Source organism: Molothrus ater, chromosome 5 (genome assembly GCF_012460135.2).
Source record: "Molothrus ater isolate BHLD 08-10-18 breed brown headed cowbird chromosome 5, BPBGC_Mater_1.1, whole genome shotgun sequence".
Classification (NCBI taxonomy): Eukaryota; Metazoa; Chordata; class Aves; order Passeriformes; family Icteridae; genus Molothrus; species Molothrus ater.
The window spans coordinates 71,437,211-71,454,722 of record NC_050482.2 but is presented as its reverse complement, the minus strand read 5'-3'; the positions used below and the strand labels follow the sequence as shown (position 1 = coordinate 71,454,722).

The window sequence follows — 17,512 nt, the reverse complement described above, 5'->3', positions numbered from 1 at the left end:
TTATATAGAGTGCCTCAGGTTACAATATAAGATGTAATCAAAAGTATGTATTATATCACCATCTTCACAAGCTGTTAAAAGCAGGTGGGGCAGTGTTCTTTATCTCTTCCAGGACTCATCCCTGATAACTCCCTCCAGGGGGTTATCGTCTGTGAATGGGCCATGAAGTGTCCCTTATCAGCACAGCTGATAAAATTCCATCATCCCATTGTGAGATGCTCCGCCCAGGGGGAGGAGCCCAGCATTTCAATCTGGATATAATCTGAGCTGTGGAAGACCACAGGCAGCTTTACCTACTGGACTCCCAGAGGCTAAGAGCCACATAAGCACCACTGGGCCTTCAGAGGAAGACCAGACCCTTCTCCAGGATCCCTACTCCCACAGAACCACACCTGTCACTGCAGGAGGACTGCAGCCACCACCCTGACCCACAGGGTGTCATGTTGTATCCTGACTCAGTTCAATCCTTTTCTGCCTTTGTTTTCTAACCAGCAGCACCTGATGGCAGAGGAGAGCAGTGTGTGCAGCTTTGTGTTCAAGAAGCGGGTCCGAGCTGCGGGCGGCAGCCGGCGAAAACGTCCCAGCAGTGAGCAGGACAGCAGTGGGGAGGAGGGCAGCACCGTGGTGAGGAAGAAGCTGCCCAGGGACATCCCCAACCCCATGATCCAGAGGACCAGGTGCTGCATGAGGGAGAGGCCAGAGTATGCACAGAGCAGCAGAGAGGATGAGGATCCTGCCCAGGAGATTGGGGTCACCTACAAATCGACCAGGTCAGCAAAACCTGCTGGTCCAGAAGACATGGGGGCCACAGCAGGGTATGAACTGGACACAGAGAAGGAGAAGGATGCCCAGGCCATCTTTGAGCGCAGCCAAAAAATCCAGGAAGAGCTGCGAGGAAAGGAAGACGATAAAATTTACCGTGGCATTAACAACTATGTGAAGTATGTGAAGCCCAAGGACACATCGATGGGAAATGCCTCCTCAGGAATGGTCAGGAAAGGCCCCATCCGTGCTCCAGAGCACCTGCGGGCCACAGTGCGCTGGGACTACCAGCCTGACATCTGCAAGGACTACAAAGAGACCGGGTTCTGTGGCTTTGGGGACAGCTGCAAGTTCCTGCACGACCGCTCAGACTACAAGCACGGCTGGCAGATGGAACAGGAGTTGGACGGGCACCGCTGCAGCACCAGCGACGATGAGAACTATGAGGTGAGCAGTGGTGAAGAGGAAGTGCCCTTCAAATGCTTCATCTGCAGAGGTTCCTTCAAGAACCCTGTGGTCACCAAGTGTGGGCACTATTTCTGTGAGAGCTGTGCCCTGCAGCACTACCGCAAATCCCAGCGCTGCTACATCTGCGGGAAGCAAACCAGCGGCATCTTCAACCCTGCAAGAGAGCTCATGGCAAAATTGGAAAAATACAAAGGGGAGGAAGAAGAGGAGCAACAGTCAGATCATGAAGAGGATCCACAGTAGCAGAACACGTTCTGTACATAATTGAATAACGTTTTTGTAGGAGGAAAAAAAACCCAAAAAACAGAGTGCTGGATGGGTGTATACCCCCCATGTAAGTTTTGGGTGTCCTCATGTTTTTCCATTGCATTCAACATGACCTAGAATGCTGACAGTTTGTCAGATGCAGAATGTTGTCAACAATGGCAGGACAATCTACCCATCACCCTATTGGAACCCCAAGACTCAAATATTTGAGAAACACCAATAGGAGAAGGAAGTGTGTTTTTAATTGAGATGGTTTTGAGTTGAATAGTTTCTTGTTTGTAGTGTTGAGTTGTAATTTGTAGATATATTTGGGATATGAGGGACTTAAAGATTTTATCTATTTAAGGACATGGGTCACAAACCGAAACTAAGACAAACTGTTTATTCTGTTGTTTTTTCTGACAGTTCTAAAGTTGAATTGTTTCTTGTTTGTAGTGTTAAGTTTTAATTTGTAATTCCCAAGTAGTGAGCTGTAGCATGCTATCCTGGAAGATTGTATTGCTGGTGATCTTGTTTGACAGCTCCTGGATGACACATGGGATACATCCCTGCCTAGGCAGGCTGGGCTTGTCCACTTGGGTGGAAAGCCTTATTTGAACTGAGCTTATCATCAGTTACATCATGCTGGCTTTCTCATCCTGTCACATTGCAGCTGATCTGAAACCCAGCCATCCTAGAAGAAAAGAAGTCCCTGGGTGAACAAGGATAAGGCTGGATTCAAATCTACACAGGGACCCTCAGCCAATGTCATTCAGCCCTAAATGCAGATGTGTCATTAGCCAGAGAGCTGGATGGTGCTAAGACCTCAATGAATCACATGTGTAAACTTGGGAAATTTGCAACTCCTATAAAAGGAGCTGAGAATAAACTTGAGGCTGTTTGTCACAAGGACCTTTGAGAGTTGTGTTGTTTGTATGTCTCTAATGAATGACCCCACCATAATACTGTCTCCAAAGGGCCCTGCGGAGGATGGCAAAGAACACTTTGCCCTTTTTAAACAGAGAAAGGGGGAACTGTCACAGCACAGCTGGCCTGTGGGCTGTACAGATAGATTGGCCATAACAGACCTTAACTTGACCAGCCTAGCTGTTACAAAGTAGAAGTAAATGACTGCCCAGGATAAGACAATCATAGGATGGATTTAACCCAAGCAGGGACCCCAACCAATCTCATTCAAGCCTCAATACAGACTGCTAAGTCTGCAGTGAGGCCAGTGAGCTGGGTGGTGTTAAGACCTTGACCAATCAGATGTGTAAGCACAGAAATTTTGAAACCACTATAAAATAATTATTGAGAATTTATTGATATTATTTGTAAGTTTAACAAATTGGCATAATTGACAAGAATCCCCAGTTAGAAGTACAGTTACTGAAGAAATTCCCCCTCTTGGTTTGGCCCCCTACTGAAGCCTCCCCTTTGCTTCTAGCTCCACATTGTTTATATCTAAATACATGGGAAAGGAAAGTGGCTTTTGTTCACAGAAGAAGCAAGATTAGAATAGGATTCCAGGAATGTGTTTATCTAACAAAATACTAGAATTAGCTGAAGGAACTATATAACTATACAGTAATAGTCTACAGAGCTACACATATATGAAAAACATATAAAAAGCAAAAATCTTTTGGCATCAATGGTAAAATTGGATAATGAAAAAAAATTATTAGTGATGGTGTAATTTGCTACCCTCTATTAAATATATGTCTGGAGTTATATAAGTGAATATCAAAAGTGGTTTTGAGTCTTGGTGCCAGGTTAAAAGCATAAAATTGTTGTCATTGAGTAAGAAATGACACAGACTCACCAGAGGGTTGGTTTGCATGAAGGGTGTGTCTTTACTTCAGATCCTGTTTTATACATTGTCCCAGTACAGATAGACCTGTCTGGTCAATTAATCACTACATTCCACCTGATTGGCTAATTTATAAGACACCTTTCTAATAACCAATCTTTGAGAAAAACAAGAAAACAGAGAGTCAGAAAAAAACCACCTGCAGGTTGTTTATGACAATAAGCTATCATCATTTATCTTCAACACTCTAAAGTCTCACAAGCCAATTCTGGGAAAACTTATCTAGTTTTCTTGCTCTCTGACCAGCCTATGACATCCACAGGTCCCCCTTTTTGTTTAAATCCTCCGCGGGGTTCTTTGCAGAAAGGAGAACAAACAGAGCTGCAGAGGTTCCTGTAGCAGTTGCTAGTTATCAATCAGAACCTCAATTGGACACCGATTTAAAATGGTCAGAGAGATTGTATCTTGTGATTCCCTCTTACAAGAAATACGCTATTAATCCTAAAATCAGTTACTTATTCTAATATAATATCACTACTAAGTCTAATATATTAACAACTTATCATTAATTTGTTGAAAGAGCTGACAGTCTTAGTCTGTCAACAGTCCTTTTCAGAAAGAAAGAAAGGATGGAATGTTCACTCCCCACTTGTCGAGGGGCCATCTGATTGATGGTTGACATCTTGATCATCATTCGGAGGTTGCCTGTTGGCCACATTCTGTCTTTGGTGTCACAAATCAGGGTGGACACACCTTACAGGTACCCATCATACTCCAGTACCTGTGGAAACACATGCATACCCACGGCCCCAAGTGTCATACAACAGGGACAGTTCTTTGTCAGTTAGTCCCAAGTAAGGACACAACCAGCTGATGACACCCATCAATTTCTGGGCATCATTCAAGGTCTTAATAGAATCTGAGAATTGCTCCTCCTGATGCTGAGTAGTTTGGTCAAGAATTTTGACTGCCAGATATTTCAAAGTAGGGTGCTGCTGAACCTTCTCTGGGGCCACCTGCAGCCCATAAGAATGCAGAGCAGTGAACAGCTGAGGCTGTACCCTCAGCAACTCATCCTGGGGGTGCTGCCACCAGGATGCTGTCCATGTAATGATAACAAATGCATGAGGAAACTGCTTGTGGACTCCAGACAAGAACTGAGCCACATACCACTGACAGATAGTCAGGCTATTGTGACAGCAAAACCTGTGGCAAAGCCTTCCATTTGAGACAGAGTAGAAATCCATTTTGATTTAGGTGAAATGTACATCTTTGAGTTAAGTCTGTAGTTTGAAGCCTGTAGTCTGTAGCCTGACTGCAAGGCCTAGGCTCAGGGATTCAATAAAGGACAGAGATAAGGGGGGGAGACAGAGAGACTGCTGTGAAAGCAGGTCAGCCTGACCTAGGAATTCTTTCTGATAAAGAAGAACTAGCGGCAAATGTCATGGGAAATTCGTAAAAATGAAGATGTATGAACCTATTGTGAAGCTGTATGCATATGTATTTGAGAGGGGGATAAAAAGAGACCTAAGTTCCCAGAGGTACGCATGTCTTTTAAGGAGAGTAATCTCCGCATGCGTCCGGCACTGTAATAATAAACACACCGGCTTTACAACTTTCACAAAGTTGTGGAGTTTTTTGCTATTTCTGCAAAACACATTGATATCTCTGCACAGGTTCAGCATTGTTGACTGAAGGCACTGTGAAGGCAAACTTTGGTTTGTCATCAGGATGCAAAGGAATTGTGAAAAAAAATTTCTTCAAATCAATGATCAAGACTTCCCATCCAGCAGGGAGCATGGTGGGTGCGGGCATACCAGGCTGCAGTGCCCCCCTGCTTTCTATCACTGCATTAATTTTTCAGAGGTCCTGTAACAGCCTCCATTTCCCAGATTTTTTCTTTATCACAAAGACAAGAGTATTCCAGGGACTCGTAGAAGGCTCAGTGTATCCTTGTTGCAGTTGCTTCTGAACCAGTTCACGAAGGGTGACCTATTTTTTCTTTTGTCTGAGGCCACTGGTGAACACAAATGGGTTTGTCCACCAGACACCGTAAAGGAAACATAGGATATCTTCTGCCCTTCAGTGCAGTGGCCCCAATTAAAAATCCATCCCACTTCTGTCTGCCAGTACATCCCACTCCCAAAGATTGATTGGAGCTGGAGTGACATAGGGCTGAACTGCAGCTGTCTGCCCCTTTGTGTTGCTGATCAGCACAGACCATTGGTTCACCAAGGTATGTGCCACATCCCCCAGCCTTTCAATGCCAAACCTATGGGAGCCAAAGGCCACGAAGGAGGCCATCCAGAGAGGGAGACCGCTGTCACATCAGCCTCTGTATTGAGCAAACCTTGGAGCTTGATCTGAGGTGGGCTGGCACCCAGTAGTACATGTCATCTGTGGTGGCTGAGGAGAAACATCTGCAGAGCAGAAGGCTTGCGGCAGTCCTGTGGATTCAAAGCCACCATTCCCATAAGTCTGCTGGCCAGTCCTGGGGATGCATGACTGAAAAGGCACAAGTTGAGCAATCCGAGTCCCTGCTGGAATAGTGATGGGGGGGTATGCATGAAAGCTGTAGCACAAATCTGACCTGAAAAGCCGGAGTCAATGACTCCTGGGTGCACAAAGATTCCTTAGTGGGTGACACTGGATCTTCCCACAAGCAGTGCACCCAGTCCTTGTCCCAAAGGTCTGAACACATCCAAAGAAAAATTATATTCACTACAGGATTCTAAAATAACTATGTTGGTGGTAAATGCATCCACACCAGCGGAGCCTGTGTGATGCCTCTGAGCTGACTGGGCAGGCCTGAGCCAGCACCATGCCCTGAGGAACCACTTGTGTCAGGGCACAATTCCCCTGTGCTCATTGTCCCGTTCCTGGGTCTGCCAAAGGCTGGCCATTGGCATGAAATTTAGCCTTGCATTGCTCAGCAAAATGACCTGGCCTTAGGCATCTAGTGCACAAGAGGGAGGCACCCAGCCATGGTGGATTGCATGTTCCTTGCCTTCCCTTGCCCTTACTTTTGCTCTTCTGTTGTCCACCCCCTAAGGGTATCTGGTCTGGCTGTAAGGGAGCCATCAGAGCAGGCACTGTGTGGCCTTCAGAACCTACCCAGGCACATGCATTGACCATGTCTACTAGTGATGGGTCGCCTGGAAGAGCAGCTATGATCCTCTTGCACTGACTGTTCGCATTACACTGGGCTAACTGCTTGCATAACTTCTGCCTTAAGGCATCATCCTCAATCTGCTTCTCAAGGGCATCAGCAAGCTTCCTGACAAATGGCAGAAAACGTTCATCTTCTCCCTGAGTTATTGCCGCAAATGCTGGCCCAGGGGAGGCCAATTCAATAGTTCTTAACAATGCACGAAATCCTGCCCTTTGACTCTGCTCAAGAACAGCAGAGTCCCAGGTAGCCTCAAAATTAGAACTGTAAGAGGCCTGTTCTCCGAGGAGAACGTCCACCCCCACCCGATACCTAGGATCTCTCTGAGGCAAAAGCTTGTTGCCTGCTGCAGCCCTTTCAGCAGCCTCCCTCCAGTACTTCAAAAAAATATCAAATAGCACAGGCTCGAACAGTACCTTAGCTATATGTCTAATATCAGATGGAAAAAGCAGGCCTGAGTTTAGCACTCTGAGAGTCTGCAAAACTTGTGCAGAGCCAAGGCCATATTCTTCAACATCATGTAGCAAATCTCGGGCCACCTCCCAGTCAATCCCATTATGCCTGACAGTGTGTACTGAATTTGAGACAGCTTTAGAGGAACAGGAGGGGGAAGCTGGCAGGGGGTGTGACGTTGGCTGGACCAAACACCTGACGGCAGGTGCTGATGATGGGCGTGGCTGGGACATCTCTGCAGACTCCGTGGCTGATGACAAGGGAGCTGATGGAGCAGCCAGTGTGGTTGTGACAACTGCTGATGGTGGGGATGGCTCCGTCCTCACCGCGATGTTGGTGGCAGATCTTGAGTCAGGAACTGCAGCTCCTGCCACTCGTGAGAGAGTCAGTCCCTGGCGTGCAGGGGAGGTGAAGGTGAGGCTTGCAGGGCCAAGTGGCTTTTGGGGCAGTGCTAGGCTGTCCCCCTGCTCCTGACAAAAAAAGACGGGCATCACCAGCAGGAAAACTTATCTAGTTTTCTCACTCTCTGACCAGGCTGTCACATCCACATAAAATGCAATTGTATGGTGAATTCTAAAGTATTTGGTGCACAAAACCATTTGGTTTTAGTTGCAAAAGCTAAAACAAGGGGTTTGGTGTGGGGATTAGGGTTCCTTCTAAATTTAATTTGTTATAAGGGCTATACCAAATCTTATAATTGCCTGGGTGAATTGTGAATTTTGCAGCTATGGTTTTGTGGGGTTGAAGTCCCCCCTTTTTGTGTGGTTTGTATGGACCTGCCAGAATTGGCAGGTCTGAGTCCTGAAGCCAATTCTGCAGCTCTTGCCTCGTGGGATTTAGTCCCCTCTGTGCTGTTTAAGTAAAAGAGAGGAAAAAAAAGGAATTGCATTATTGAGTTCTGCAGATTATACTGTGATTTTGTTTCTTATGAGCATATGTGTCTGCATGTGAATAGGAATAGGTTGTGTGTGTTTAGTCGCAGCATTATATAAAAATTGGAAGAGGAACGCCTGTTACATAAAAGAACATTTGTTGAAAAATTGTCTTAGGTTGCAATGCAAGATGTAACCAAATGCATGTATGCTGTTACCATCTGTTAAAAGCAGGTGGGGCAGGGTTCTTTATCTCTTCCAGGACTCATCCCTGATAACTCCCTCCAGGGGGTTATCTTCTGTTAATGGGCCATGAAGTGTCCCTTATCAGCACAGCTGATAAAATTCCATCATCCCATTGTGAGATGCTCCACCCAGGGGGAGGAGCCCAGCATTTCAATTTGGATATAATCTGAGCTGTGGAACAGCACAGGCAGCCTTTTCTGCTGGATTCCCAGAGGAAGACTGCGCCCATCTACAGCACCACTGGACCTCCTGAGGAAAATTCCACCCTTCTCCAGGATCCCTGCTCCACCAGAACCACTGCAGGAGGGCTGAGCCACCATTGAATGGGACTGTGCCACCACCCTGACCCACAGGGTGTCAGCTTGTATTCTGACTTTGTCAGTGCTTTTTGTACTGCTGCATTTTATTTTAATCTTCCTAGTAAAGACCTGTTATTCCTATTCTCAAATCTCTTCCTGAGAGCATGGCAGTGCTGCTGGAGACCACAGTGGGTGACCTGGTCATCGACCTGTACACAGAGGAGCGGCCTCGAGCATGTCTGAATTTCCTGAAGCTCTGCAAGATCAAGTACTACAACTATTGTCTTATTTATAATGTCCAACGGGATTTTATTATACAAACTGGTGACCCCACGGGAACTGGCCGTGGAGGGGAATCCATATTTTGTCAACTGTATGGTGATCAAGCCAGATTTTTTGAGGCAGAAAAGGTGCCCAGAATCAGGCACAAGAAGAAGGGAACAGTGTCAATGGTGAGCAATGGAAGTGATCAGCATGGATCACAGTTCCTCATTACCACAGGGGAAAACCTGGATTACCTTGATGGTGTACATACAGTATTTGGAGAAGTGACAGAAGGCATGGATGTATTGAAGACAATTAATGAAACCTTTGTAGATAAGGATTTTATCCCATATCAGGATATCAGGATAAATCATACAGTAATTTTAGAAGATCCCTTTGATGATCCACCTGGCTTGTGTGTTCCTGATCACTCACCAGAACCTACAAAGGAACAGCTCAACAGTGGCAGAATAGGAGCAGATGAAGAAATTGATGACATGAAAGGACGGCCTGGAGATGAAATAGAAGAAGTTCAGGCAGAAAAAGAAGCAAAAACTCATGCTATTCTTCTGGAAATGGTGGGAGACTTACCAGATGCAGACATCAAGCCACCAGAAAATGTGCTGTTTGTTTGTAAACTGAATCCTGTGACCAGAGGTGAAGACCTGGAGATAATATTTTCACGATTTGGTCCCATTAAAAGTTGTGAAGTGATCCGAGACTGGAAGACTGGTGAATCTCTCTGTTATGCTTTCATTGAGTTTGAAAAGGAGGAAGACTGTGAGAAAGCCTACTTCAAAATGGACAATGTGCTGATTGATGACAGACGGATACATGTGGATTTTAGCCAGTCTGTTGCAAAGGTTAAATGGAAGGGAAAAGGTGGGCGATATACCAAGGAAGATTTCAAGGACTATGAGAAGGAATGTGACAAACCTTCGAAATTTGTTCTGAAAGAAAAAGTAAAACCAAAGCGAGATGCCAAGTATGACCTCGTGCTGGATGAGGTTATAGACAAGTCTCACACAAGTCAGTCACACTTGGCTAAAAAACAGAAGAAGAAGAAGCACCACCACTTTGAAGAAGATGACAAGAGGACCAAAAAATCTAAGGAGTCTGAGCAAAAGCATGAGGAATGCTGTAGGGAGAGGACCAAAGTTGAGAAGAGAGACAGGCATTGCAGTCGAAGCCGTTATAAGGAGAGAGATTACACTTACAGTAGACAAAAAGACATGTACAGATGAAGGAAAAAGGGGAACTAAAATAATAAAGTTAACTTTTTTCTTAAAAAAACCAAAAACAAACAAACAAAAAAACAAACAACAAACCAGAGCTTCAGCAGCCAAGCCTCAGTCTGTAGGCAGAAACATTCTCTTGTAATTTTAAGTTGTTTCCTAAGGTTCTGTCTGTTAAATCACTGTCTCCATTCATAGGAAGGAGACCTGTTGTTACCAGTTACTGTGTGTTTTGATCTGTCCCCTGCTCATGGGGAAGATTAGCTCTTGTGAAGTCATGTTCCTCACTGATATTAATAAAGGTTTGCTTGTAGGTATTTAGGGAAAGCCTCCCAGTCAAGGCTTAGGCCTGGGCCAAGACCTGGCCCTGGCTGGTTGAGAATTATGCCATCAGACCCAGGGGATTGTACTAAAAATGTAATCAAGTCACTTTGACTTGCTGATTTCATCTTATAAATGCTGGATCCCCTTTTGAGGTAAACTTGGAAACCTTTCCTGGGAAAGGTTCTCCAGCTCCTCCCAGTGAAATGGGGAGGATCCTCTCCCCTCTGGAGAGGGTCCTGCTGGAAGCTGCCAGACACCTGAACAATGTGTGATCACCCTGTATAGGGGCATTAAGAAAGCATGTAGCTGATGTGGCAACATGTGATAGGTTCCTTAGAGTAAAACCCCATATAAGGAAATACTGTGTCTTGAAGAAGTGTATAAAAATGTCTTGTTTCTCTCAATAAACATCTCAGTATCACTGTGGGTCTGAGTCCATTCCTTGGTCAATACACACACTAGAATAACAGAAGAACTGTTATTCCTTTTCTCATATCTTTGCCTAAAAGCCCCTTAATTTCAAAATTATAACAATTCAGAGGGAAGGGTGTGTAGTGGTTTTGGTTTGCCAATGGGATTTGACAGCCCCTGGGCAAGATGACTTGCAGCTTATGGCAGGAGTTGCTCCCAGAGCCTGGTGGTTGAGCAAGGCCCAGCACTGTCAGGCTGTGCAGCTAAGCCTTCATGGTTAGAGTAAGAACACAAGCTCCCAAAAAAGACATTCAGTGATGTCAAGGTCAACTTCTCCAGCTAATGAACTTGATCCTACCTAAACAACATGATTCCTGAGTCTCAGCTATTTGGACTTTAGAACAATGGTCAATTATTTCTATTTCTCCAAGAGACATTGGACATTATCTTTTGTCTTCCCATGCTGCGAGATCCTGTATCAGTGACATGATTTGATTTATTAAATTTTGTGGATTTTAACTGGTCTTTTTTGTATCTTATCCCATATCTAATAGATAGCCAGTAACAGCCTTAATAAGATACAAGCTGTTTGAAAACCAGAACAAAAGAGAGATAGAGAAATTATAAAAGAGAGACCTCATAAAATCAGGCCTTGCTTTGTTAAATTAGCTGGCCTGTCACTTCTAAGAGGAGCTAAGCAGTTTGCAAGTTCCCATGTGAAAACATTTGAGAATGAGTGTTTGTTAACACAACCATCTATTCCTAGGGTGAAAAACAAGTGGTTGTCAGAGACTGGAAAGACTGATGTCCAGGCTGATGGCCTTATGAGAATTGAAATGTTGTATCTGATTCTCAATATGTAAGCAATTGAGCTTGTAGTTTAGATTGTGCTGTTCTGAAAGAGGTAAATAAAAAGGAATTATTTGCTGAGAACCTTATGGCATACTTTATGCCAACAAACTGCACCAGTTTATCTTCTTCATTTTTATAGTCATACCAACTTGCCTGGGTTCATTGTAGAAGGAAATGACTGTGCAGATAACAGCCCCGGTGTGGGCTGCCCTGGTACCAGATACATTACACCAGGCAATTCAGTCACATCAGTTTTTCCATCAAGGGGCTCATGCCCTAGGACATCAATTCCATCTTACATCTGCAGCAGCACGTGATACCATTGCCTCGTGCTCTGATTCTCAGCAACATGCCACCATAACCCAGGATGGGTCAAACCCCCGAGGGCTACAAGCTCATCAGCTGTGGCAATCTGACATTACTCATGTTTCAGAATTTGGTCCCTTAAATATGTTCCTGTTTCTGTGGACGCCTACTCTGAGGCCTGTTGGGCCTCTGTGGTGTGGACACGCAGATTTAGATACAAGGAAGAAATTTTTTTAGACTGAGGGTGGTGAAACCCTGGAACAGATTACCCAGAGAGGCTGTAGATGGTCAATCTGTCCTTCTTCCAGCCAGGATGGGTAATTTTTGCAGTAGCATGATAGCCATGTGGCCAGGACCCAGAGGTTATTCTCTCCCACCTTACATGATTGGCAGGGGGAAGGAGGACAAGGGGTCATTTCTGCTCAAATAAGCATAGCAGAGAGAGTGTGGTGGCTTGGTTCCAAGCCAAGGGGAGTAGGTTCAATGTGAATAATTTTCCCCCCCAAAGGCCAGAATGAACAGGGGATGGGCAAGAGGTTGGTAGGATACACATCCAGGACAGCTGACCCTAACAGACCAAAGGGATATTCCCTTTGGAGTCACAGAATGGCTGAGGTTGGAAGGGACCTCCAGAGATTAAGTGAGGACTTAAAGAGCACAGTTGCCTGTCCTAAACACTGTCAAGATCACAGTGGAAGGAACTTGCCATAAGATGAACCACAGTAGGAACTTGAGATAAGCACAGAAGAGAGAAATTGTGACAGAAAGGTGCTCATGCCAGGCCTGGCAAAGGTGACATCTGGTTAGAACAGGCAAACAACATTGAATATATATTCCAAATTAAATTCATTGTCTCTGATGTTAGCATGCAATAAACATAGCATATTAACAAAGAAATTTTGATTCCTCTCTGTGGCCTTAAAAAGGCCATCATGATGAACAAATAGTTCCCCATGTGTGGAAATAGATACAGGGTAAAGTCCAACATCCATGTGAATACATCAGGCATCATGTGTATTTGTGTACCCCAATACACAAATGCTTTAGAAAAAAATTGCAATTCCAACTTCTCTCTCTTGCCTCACACTAAGTGCCAAAAGATATGCTGGTTTCTAAGTAAACTGGTGGGAGAATAAGCCCCACTCAATGACATTGAGAGAGATTTCAGGCTGGAGTTACCTGTATCAGAGACTGGGAAAGGTGATCTCTTCAGAGACATCTTGGGAGCTTGGAATGTGTGTAGGGGATGGGTCAGACCTTGCTCTGGTGAGGTGCTGCCCTGTCCCCATACACAGCAGCTCCACAGTCAGGCTGAGAGAGTTGGGGGCGCTCTGGGGAGACCTTGCAGCCACCTTCCAGTGCATTAAAGGAACCAACAAGAAGCCTGGAGAGGGATTTTTTGTCAGGGCATGTACTGACAGGACAAGGCTAAATGACCTTAAGCAGAAGTTCTACAACAGCAGGCTGGAACTAGACGATCTTTAAGATTCCTTCCAACCCTAATCATTCCATGATTCTATTAAAATAATATGTAAAAATAAAGTGTATCTGGGCATAAATAAAATACATGTACAATGTAAAGTTGTGCCCAGGTGCACTGACCAACCACAGAAGGGAACAGAGGGCACACAGGTGCAATGCACAAATATGAGGGGTATAAAAGGTTGGGCTAAAGAACAAGAAGGGCAGATGCTTGAAGCCTTCTGAAGTGGAATGATGTTACTCTGTATGGGTTGAAGCTTTCTGATATTGTATGGTGACACTGTGTGTTGTGGCTGTCTCATCTGTGACATATACACACATATATGCCCACTGTCTTGTTACCCTATAAACAGTGGTCCAAAATGGGACCTTGAGAGCCCTTCTGGACTGCAGAGGCTGTGACCAGCAACCTCCCTCTGAGTGGGGCCTCTCAGTGAGTGAACTCTCAAGTTTACTGCTCTCAGAGAATCCCTGATGAATCCTTGGCTGCGACCCTCACTCCTCAAGGCGATAAAAAGATAAAAAGGCATTTGTCGCAGACATCTTTTCACTAAAAATCCTTTCTTTAGGATTTTTCCTTCTGAGAAGCTGAGAGGCCTCAGAGACAGAATGTATACTGGTTATATGGTGCTGTGGAATGAAACAGGCCCACCTGTAATTGGCCCATCTTGGATATGTATAATTAATGGCCAATCAAGGATCAAGCTATCTCGGACAGAGTCTGAGAGAGCTGCCTTGGTTATCCTTCTTCTTATTCTATTCTTAGCTTAGCTACCACCTGAGAAAACCCTATCCTTCTTTTTCTTTTTAGTATAGTTATAATGTAATATATATATAATAAAATAATAAATCAAGCCTTCTGATCATGGAGTCAACATTCTCGTCTCTTCCCTCATCCAAGAACCCCTGTGAACACAGTCACAGGGATCTGAAGTGAATATTTCACTGCCTTTGAGGGGAATTTTTTGCAGTTACCTTGTACAGACTCTTTATGCCTGTGTGCCTGCAAGTGTGCCTATGCTATAGTAAATGTGGGAGAAATGCTTGCCACAGCTACAGCTGCTCTGAAGTTGCTCAGGTAAATTTGTCCATAACAGAATCCCAATTTGGCTAGCCTTGTTTGTAAACCAGTCCCCAGGTGAGGCAATGATAGGTTCTCCTGCTGGAAAATATATAAGTTTAAAAAATTTTTATATAACTTCAACCAGGGTTGTTCACCTTTGCCCTGGGGGAAGGGAACTGAAGCTTTTTTCCAGGGCACTGTTTATCTGTGTGAGGCCTGATGAACTCAGCATATCAACAGACTGGGAGTAGCCCCAAAGAAATAAAGGCCCTCAACAGAACATCAGCAGCCATTTAGGAACACCTACCCCAGAGTCTGCCTCTGGCACAGTTGGAGATACCTCCTGAAAAGCCTGATAAGAAAATCAAGGAATGAAAATCTAATTAACATCAGAAAGAAAGAAATACAGATCCAACAGGCCACCAAATATAAGAACTTTGCAACCTGGGACTAATGAATGCCAACTGAATTAATTTCTATGAGTTTTGACTGTATAAAACATCTGAAAAATCTTGTAAAAGCAGTATGTGATAGAATAATTAATTCTCTGTGGACAACTGGGCTATATGTGTGGATGAGATGCTTTCTGTGGTACATGCTGGCCAGAACAACATCCTGGCCAGATAATAAAATAATGCCTTGACTCTCTAACTTTAAAAATGTTGTTGGAGGTGCCTTAGGTTGCAATGCAAGATGTAACCAAAAGCATGTATACTATTACTATCTGTTAAAAGCAGGTGGGGCAGTTTTCCTTATCTCTTCCAGGACCCATCTTCCCTCCAGGGGGTCATCTTCTGTTAATGGGCCATTAAGTGTCCCTGCATGGCTGATAAAATTCCATCATCCCATTGTGAGATGCTCCACCCAGGGGGAGGAGCTAGGCATTCCAAACTGGATATAATGTCAAGTTTGAAACACCACAGCAGCCTTTTCCACTGGACTCTCAGAGGAGCAGGTTTCTCTCCACTGCATTCCCAGAGGAAGGCCCATCTACAGCACCACTGGATCTCCAGAGTAAAACTCCACCCTTCTACAGGATCCCTGCTCCTCCAGAACCACATCTGTTACTGCAGGAGGGCTACAGCCACCATTTAATGGGACTTCTGCCAGCACCCTGGCCCACAGGAGGTCAGGTCTATTCTGACTCTGGCAGTGTTTTTGTACTACTTCATTTTATTTGTGACTTGGGATCTCCCACTGGTTTGCTTTCGAACCAGCACAAAGGGGTTTTGTTTTTTCCAGAGTTGTGGTTCCAAAATTCTTAAGCACTTGAATTTTTTAAAGTAAGATAGGGCTGTAGGTATATTACTATTAAGTAATTGGCTGCTGCCGTTTCCAGAGGGGCAGGATCTGCACAGTCACAGGGTTGGGAGCAGGATCAGGACAGGGTTGGTGTCATGGGGAAGTCAGATTTCCTCAGCCCCAAGGCCATCTCCAACCGTATCAAATCCAAGGGGCTGCAGAAGCTGCGCTGGTACTGCCAGATGTGCCAGAAGCAGTGCCGTGACGAGAATGGCTTCAAGTGTCACTGCATGTCCCAGTCCCACCAGAGGCAGCTGCTGCTGGCTGCTGAGAACCCCCAGCAGTTCATGGATTACTTCTCCGAGGAATTCCGAAGGGATTTCCTGGAGTTGCTCAGGAGGCAGTTTGGAACAAGGAGAGTGCACAACAATGTTGTGTACAACGAGTACATCAGCCATCGGGAGCACATCCACATGAATGCCACACAGTGGGAGACCCTGACTGACTTCACCAAGTGGCTGGGGAGAGAAGGGCTTTGCAGGGTTGATGAGACGCCTAAAGGCTGGTACATCCAGTACATCGACAGGGACCCAGAGACCATTCACAGGCAGCAGGAGCAAGAGAGGAAGAAGAAGCAGGACCTTGATGATGAAGAAAAAACTGCTAAATTAATTGAACAACAAGTTAGAAGAGGTTTGGAGGGGAAAGAACTGGAAATGCCAGTCTATACTGAATTGAACAGAGAAAACAAAGAAAAAGTTACATTTAAATTAAACAAAGGATCAAGTACTTCAGTTGCAGCATCTTCTCAAACAAGTGTCCTTGCACTGAAGATGGTGGAGGGTGCAGTTAAAAGAGCAGGAGCAGCTTATTGCTCTGGTCAACCCAAAAAGAAAAAGAAGAAATCTGCACTTGATGAGATGATGGAGCTTGAAGAGGAGAAGAAAAGAACATCTCGAACAGACTACTGGCTACAGACTGACATCATTGTAAGAATTGTGACAAAAAAGCTCGAAAGGAAGTACCACAGGAAGAAGGCAGTTGTTAAGGAAGTGATTGACAAATACACAGCAATCGTGAAGGTGATTGACTCTGGGGACAAACTGAAGCTCGATCAGACACATCTAGAAACTGTAATACCAGCACCAGGCAAGAAAGTACTGGTGTTAAACGGTGGGTACAGGGGAAATGAAGGCATTTTGGAGTCCATCAATGAGAAGAGGTTTTCAGTGACAATAACCATCGACTCAGGACCTTTAAAAGGGCACAGAGTTGAAGATATCCAGTATGAAGATGTTTCCAAACTTGCCTGAGGTGCTAAATCATGCATCAGAGAAGATTTGAATTCTCAAAGCCTTCTTCCTGACATCTTTCAGGCAGACACAATGCTCTGTAGAATAGTAAATCCTAAATGAGTCCTTTGCTAAATTGTTACATTTAAGTTTTAAGTTAAGCTAAATGCTGTTCTGTTTAAATGTTGTAAAGTGCTATTGAACCTTTAGTTCATACTCCTTTTTACCCTTACCCCTTTATCACACCCCCCTCCTATACCCCCTATCTCCATGTAAATAGTTTTCAGTTTATTTGGGTTTGGATTGATTGACTCTGGATTTTTCTTTCTTGCTTTTCCTTGGTGTGCCTTCACCATCTAATAAATAGTAGAGTGAACCTTGCAAACAATGTTATAAATGTCAATATAAGTATTGGCTTTCACATTGATGTATTTGTTTTTGCAAGTTATTATTGATCAAAATGATTTTAAGATAGTACTATTTGTAACCCATTTTAACTGCTTTAACATAGTATAAAAAGCAGGTTTTGACAGTTTTTTTTTGTCAGCTTTGCAGCCAATGTTCTGTTCATGGGTAGTTTATAAATAGTACTGTGATAAATATATTATAGCTTAGTCCTTTGCATAATATTAAAATAGAAACTGTGTACTGTTAAATATTTTTATTTTCACTAACTCATAGTTGTGAAATAGCTACACTGATTCCATTTATTTGTG

The 17,512-nt window shown here is 44.3% G+C and overlaps 3 protein-coding genes across 3 annotated transcripts; all 3 read left to right on the top strand.

Annotated features, from left to right (window-relative positions):
- Positions 1 to 501: 501 nt before the first annotated feature.
- Positions 502 to 1,473, top strand: LOC118698204 (E3 ubiquitin-protein ligase RNF113A-like). Its single transcript, XM_036401320.1, has one exon. It carries the CDS (start codon positions 502 to 504, stop codon positions 1,471 to 1,473), a length of 972 nt encoding a protein of 323 aa, XP_036257213.1.
- Positions 1,474 to 8,489: 7,016 nt separating this feature from the next.
- LOC118698129 (peptidyl-prolyl cis-trans isomerase-like 4) lies at positions 8,490 to 9,833 on the top strand. Its single transcript, XM_036401216.1, has one exon. It carries the CDS (start codon positions 8,490 to 8,492, stop codon positions 9,831 to 9,833), a length of 1,344 nt encoding a protein of 447 aa, XP_036257109.1.
- Positions 9,834 to 15,659: 5,826 nt separating this feature from the next.
- LOC118698290 (DNA/RNA-binding protein KIN17-like) lies at positions 15,660 to 16,817 on the top strand. The gene has a single exon (XM_036401475.1). It carries the CDS (start codon positions 15,660 to 15,662, stop codon positions 16,815 to 16,817), a length of 1,158 nt encoding a protein of 385 aa, XP_036257368.1.
- The last annotated feature ends 695 nt before the right edge of the window (positions 16,818 to 17,512 follow it).